We start from the raw sequence: 6,414 nt of genomic DNA, 5'->3' as shown, positions 1-6,414 counted from the left end.
GCTTCTGCACAGCAAAGGAAACAGTCAACAAAACAAAGAGGCAACCCACAGAATGGGAGAAGATGTTTGCAAATGACACTACAGATAAAGGGCTGGTATCCAAGATCTATAGAGAACTTCTCAAACTCAACACCCAAAAAACAAGTAAGTCAAAAAGTGGGCAGAAGATATGAAAAGACACTTCTGTGAAGAAGACATACAAATGGCTAACAGACACATGAAAAAATGTTCATCATCATTAGCCATCAGGGAAATTCAAATCAAAACCACATTGAGATACCACCTTAACACCAGTTAGAATGGCAAAAATGGACAGGGAAAGAAGCAACAAATGTTGGAGAGGTTGTGGAGAAAAGGGAACCCCCTTACACACTGTTGGTGGGAATTCAAGTTGGTACAGTCACTTTGGAAAACAGTGTGGAGGTGCCTCAAAAAATTAAAAATGGAGCTACCCTATGACCCAGCAATTGCACTACTGGGTATTTACCCCAAAGACACAGATGTAGTGAAAAGAAGGGCCATATGCACCCCAATGTTCATAGCAGCAACGTCTGCAATAGCCAAACTGTGGAAAGAACCATAATGCCCTTCAACAGATGAATGGATAAAGAAGATGTGGTCCATATATACAATGGAATATTACTCAGCCATCAGAAAGGATGAATACCCAATTTTTACATCAACATGGATGGGACTGGAGGAGATTATGCTAAGTGAAATAAGGCAAGCAGAGAAAGTCAATTATCATAGGGTTTCACTTATTTGTGGAACATAAGGAATAGCATGGAGGACATTAGGAGAAGGAAGGGAAACTGAAGGGAGGGAAATTGGAGAGATGAACCATGAGAGACTATGGACTCTGAGAAACCAAACTGAGGGTTCTAGAGGGGAGGGGATTGGGGGGATGGGTTAGCCCGGTGATGGGTATTAAGGAGGGCACATACTGCATGGAGCACTGGGTGTTACACGAAAACAATGGATTGCGGATCACTACATCAAAAACTAATGATGTATGGTGACTAACATAACATCATAAAATTAAAAAAAAAGATGTGTGAACATTTCAGATGATGGGCTCAGAAGAACACACTGATGAGGGAGGGACCGTGGAAAAGGATGGGAAGGGTTAGGGGTGGAGGCGTGCTCTCAGCACTCCTCTTCCTCTTAACCTGAAGCAGCACGGACTTGGACTGGAACCTAAACCCTTGGACACTGAGCACTGTCAGATGGCGTTACTAGATGAAGACTGAGAGGACACTGAACAACAAAATGAGTTTACTGTGGACACTGAACAGAGGAGGTGTGTGCAGTAGTGTTCTGATTATTCTGTAGCCTTGTCACATCATAGAGCTGCCCGCATAGCTCTGTTTCTCGGGGTTTGTCATCATCTATACTAAAAGTAATAGAGACTTTGGGATGTCACTTACAGCTAGTTCCAGTCATTTTTTTCAATGCACTACAAATCATACCCTGTTTCATTTTTCCCTAGGCTCAAAGCCTCACTCCCCAGGACTACAGTCTGAGGTGGTCAGGCCTTCTGGTGACAGTGGGTGAAGTCCTGGAAAAGAGCTTAGTGAATGTGACGCGGACCGACTGGCACCTGACATTCACCGGCATGTCTCGCCGGCAGATGATCTACGGTGCGGCCAAAGCCATTGCTGGCATGTACAAACAGCGCCTGCCCCCCAGGACCGTGTGACGGAAGACTCACCCAGGGCCCGGAGACCACTTCGCTTGGAACTTGGCGGTAAAGACTTGGTCCCATCCCCAGGTGGAGAGCTCCAGTGGATGCAGCAGTCTTGAGAATTTGCCTGTAGGCTGCACTTGATCTTTCCTAGAAAGGCACGGTGTCATTCCAGGAGCTACAAAGAAGCAGATCTTGGCCGTGGTTGTGTCATTTCACGTACCACCACAGTTCTTAGAAAACAAAATATATAAATATTTTTATAGGACAGTTTGATACACCAAATTTGTAAGGGGCAAATTCACGTGCTATGACATTTAACTTAATGATATAGACTTGATTTTGTTGTTTAAGAAGATATGATTCGTTTAAGAACATGTTATTGTTTATTTCATGATTTCTCTCTTCTCAGTCTTTGATGCTTTTTGTGTGTGCAGGTCATCTCAGGTCTGACGCTGAGCTGTGAGCTCAGTAGCTGACCCTCAGACACGTACTTGCAGAGAGATGGCGCACACTTCTATGCATACTTTTTACATGGGCCAAAATAATGGGTTTTTTTCGTTATCATGTACGTACACACATCATCTAAAAAAAGAGTTTTTTTTAAAATAAGTTTTGGCATTTCACAGATTTAGACTCTGAAGCATTGCAGTAGTATGTTTTATTTTCCATTGCTATATGACAACTAAGTGGCCCATGATTTGAAGGTATTTTAAATCAGAAGCATTTTGGTTATTTTTATATAATACTATTCAGTATTTCCAAGTGAACTCTGACAATGGCCATTATTTCTGCCTCCACTCATACATTCTCGAGTGTCGTAGAGAAATTTTTCAGAGGAATTACTTTGTTATTTATGAAATTGTATGCCTCTTTTAGTTAAGGTTACTTAACATTTAGTTTGCCTTAAACACTGCTTTTCTAACTTGGTGCCATTCTGCCTTTACTCTTTATGGAAATTTTCAGTGAAACTGTTTAATATTCAGCTGGTTTATCTAGTCCATCATGTTTGTATTTAGTGAAAGCTTCTCCCCCCGCTAATCCCACATAATATATTTTAGCATTTTTGGATTTATATAAATCAAAATTTAAATAGTTTGTTTTATACTTTGGACTCTATGTATGCAAGTTCCTATAACTTTTTGAAGATAGTGTCTTACACAAATGTAATTTAATTTTTATTTACTCGTCTATACAGTTCTTTAGCTGTAAATTAATTAGCACAATCTTATAAAGGGTATTGAAGCTCTTATCCTGCACTGTCACTACAGGTAATGTTGGCTTTGTATTCCTTTGGGTACTTACTTGATTTTTGCTTTTTTACCCAAGGACGAGAAGCATTATTTTCACAACTATATGTTCATTTCCAAGCACCATATGATTGCTTGGTGAAATTAAGACTTGTTTGTCATTAAAAGTAAGGAGAGAAAAGACATGTAACCAGTTGCTGCGGCATAATAGGGCTAGAATGCTTTTCTCCCCTCTTTTCTTGCTATTTGTGCAACACTATGTTTTCTCCATCTGATTAATAAAAAAGAGAAGCCATTCTGTACCACTTGCTTTTATCCTTTATTTTTAAAAAGCTACACTTTTCTAACAGGATTTTATCATGGCATTGGCCTGGTGACAAATCACAATTAGGGATGAAGGATGCCCGTACTTGGAATATGCAAGTGCAGATATGTCACTTTCCCTCCCATTATAGGGAGTCTTAGAGATCCTAAAAAAATGTCTGTTTTTCTTTTTATTTTACCAAGTCTCAATAGTTTATGTTTTTGAAGGCTGTTTTCACAGAATCACAAACACGGACATCCCCTTAGAGGACATTTTCCCACAGTCCTCAAATTCTTCAGTTATTCTGTAGCTTGGGTGAAGCCAGGTAATTTTCCCAGCCCTGTTCATCTGCTGAACCTTCTGCTCTTTGGAACAGTGTGAGTGGGCGAGGAGGATTAGGGAAGGGCACATGAAAAAGATAAACCCAGGATCCACTTTTGACCTCTGACGCTTCTTTTGGCCCCCAGTTACCGTTGAAAGTCATCCAAGCATGACTGACTCCACACACTCTGTTTTCCGCACCTCACGCTTATTTTTTCATCTTTAGATTTCTTTGTCGTATGAGGGGCAAGAAAAGTCACTCATTGCTTCGTACGCAGCCAAGCCGGGCAGGCCCGTGGTGAGTGTTGGCCTGAGATATATGCGAGCCCTTGGTCCGAGGCCACATTTCCCCTCACCTGTCACCCAGCCGCCCCTGGTTCTTTGCCCTTCCTGCTCATTCCCTCCTGACACTAGCATTTCTGAGGGAGAGTCAGACTTGGGGCTCTTTGCTCTTTTGGTCCCTCAAGCTTCTCAGGAAAACCGATCTCTAACACAGTTCTTCAGCACTGTTCTTATGGTCGGGTCTGCGATATTTTGTTCCTCTGAAATGCTCCAGGAATCACTTCGTGAATTTTCTCTGCTGGTACGCTTTTTTGTTTTAATTAAGCAGTGTGAAGGCCACCAGGAAAAATGCAGCAAGAGAAATGTAATGTCAACCTTAGGTGACAGAAGGAACTCCGATGACTCCATTCAAGACCCTTCGGCTAATAAGCCTGGACCAGGGCTGTGCCGCAGTTGGAAAGCTTCAGGCAGTTCTAGTTTTCTCCTCCTGTCTCTTAATTACTTCCCCATTCTTTGTTCCTTTCTATCTTAAGGATTAATGAGGTAGAAAATCAAGATGACTGAATTCAAACCAAATGGTAGTATACTGGTAAGTTTAAGGAGAGTATGATATGCATGTATTCAGAAATTATGCAAATTAGCAATACACTCAGGGTCAACTTAATTACTTTATGTTGTTGAATTTACTTTGTTCCTTGACTACAAAAAATTCTCAACAGGTATTTGTGTTCTCTGAAGCCAAATTGATGGTATTTTGTGATCCACAGATGTTGGGTTATGCATAAATTATTAAGAAACTTGGGTTTTTACTCCCAGAATATGATGTTCATTCGTAAGAAACTCTGCAGGATGATGTACTGGATAAGAACAGTTTTGTAAGTATGTAAATATGTCATAAATAAATAATACCTCATTTTATTTCCCAAAGTTGTAAAGTGATTTTTTAAATGCTAAGTCATATTAATATTCTATTACAAGGAGCTACATTACTTTCATTGTCTCAGTGGGCTACTGGCTGCCAACAATTCTTACAGAATAGCAACTTAAAACACATCTTTCAAGTGCAGTGGTAACAATTCAAATATACCAGAATCGCTAAGTTCATGTTCAGAGAACTCAGGATGTTTAGGGTAGAGAATACTCTGGAGATGGGGGTGATGGGCAAGAAGTTACGGCCTGTGTTCCTGAGGATATGTCTTGACTGGGGACTTTAATTTACCCTTAACTTCCACAAGTATCTTCTTAAAAAAAAAAAAAAAGTTTATTATATTTGCTATTCTGAGCCTGTGATCTCAGGGCAGAGATTTTTGTTTTGATTTGGTAGGCAGGGGGGTACTTTACGAAAGACCATGAAATATTCATTTGGGTGTTTTGTTTGTTTGTTCACCAAAGGAAAATAATATTGTTTTCAGTACACTAGAAGAATACCAATTCGGGACCCAGGAGAGGCCCTGTTAAGTTTATACTTTGTTTTTTAAGTTTAGGCAAGAGAAACAAAATTAGCAAGACCAATATCAAGGTCTAAAAACTCATACATAAAGGAAATTTTTGAAATTATCCTTGTCATGAATACCTAGTAAGAATTTAAAGCAGTAAGAAAAAGGAATTCACAAGTGAGAAATGCACAGTGCTAGTTAGGTACTGGAGTAGAAACTTTTTATAGGTGCAGTAACTGAAACAGGATCAGCTACTTACTCAGTATCATCCCAGCGAGTGAGTTACAGGCAAAGGACTGAAGCGGAGGCTGTCACTTCCCAGACCATTCGCTTATGAAACATCCTGCATACTTGCTTCACGAACTTAGGGGTACATAGCTAATCCTGTAAGTATTTGTTGAATTCAACTTAATTCAAACAACAGCTTGAGACTTTGCCCTGGTATACTTTCAATTTTACAACATTATGTTTAAGGAACACTTTTGACTCCGTATTTTTCATTTTAGTTTTAAGTGCTGCTTTGGGCTTTGCTTCTGGTATAAGAATATATTTGTGGTCACTGAATATTCTGCTCCCAAATTTAAGAAACCAGAAACTAGGTTTACATTTGAGTATCATTTTTAGGATTAGAGCCAGAAATGTTGTTACTGTCTAACTAGTCTTCAAGCAAGATACTGACCACATACCTTGTAAAATATATTTTAATATTGAGTCCTCCTGCTCCAGGTGCCACGCTTTTGAGAACCACCGCTGTGATACCATTCCTGACTCATTCTTCACGTCCTGATACTTTAGAGAGTGAGGTCAGCCAGATGGCAGCATAGGTCGCTCCTGACTTCACTCTCCCTCGCAGGAAGAGCAACTAGCAACTATTCATGGACAAGATACCACTGAGAGAATCGTAGAACGAGGGGGCGAGGCTGAAGCAGCCCTGCGCCACAGAGACCTAGAAAGACGGCGTGAGAAGGGGAAGAGGCCCAGCTAGCCACTTGCCTGTATTGCCCCTCTCCCCAAGGCTGGCACAGCACCACTGACAGATCCCCCCTCTGAGCCTCCGGTTCCCCCTCAGGGAAGAGAAATCCCAGGGTGGACATCTAGCTACCCCAGCATAATGGGTTGCTTCTTGGGAGCCCCCAC

The 6,414-nt window shown here is 40.9% G+C and overlaps 1 protein-coding gene across 1 annotated transcript in view; it reads left to right on the top strand.

Moving 5' to 3' along the window:
* Positions 1 to 4,768, top strand: part of PRRC1 (proline rich coiled-coil 1) — a 38,063-nt gene extending 33,295 nt beyond the window's left edge. Inside the window, exon 7 of the mRNA XM_081827139.1 lies at positions 1,490 to 4,768. Coding sequence (XP_081683265.1) covers positions 1,490 to 1,699 — 210 coding nt within the window. The 3' untranslated portion in view covers positions 1,700 to 4,768. The remainder of the gene's footprint in view (positions 1 to 1,489) is intronic.
* Positions 4,769 to 6,414: the final 1,646 nt, after the last annotated feature.

This window comes from Leptonychotes weddellii, chromosome 7 (genome assembly GCF_054177405.1).
Source record: "Leptonychotes weddellii isolate Sample4059 chromosome 7, ASM5417740v2, whole genome shotgun sequence".
Classification (NCBI taxonomy): Eukaryota; Metazoa; Chordata; class Mammalia; order Carnivora; family Phocidae; genus Leptonychotes; species Leptonychotes weddellii.
The sequence above is the reverse complement of the archived record's forward strand: the minus strand, read 5'-3'. Positions and strand labels throughout refer to the sequence as shown.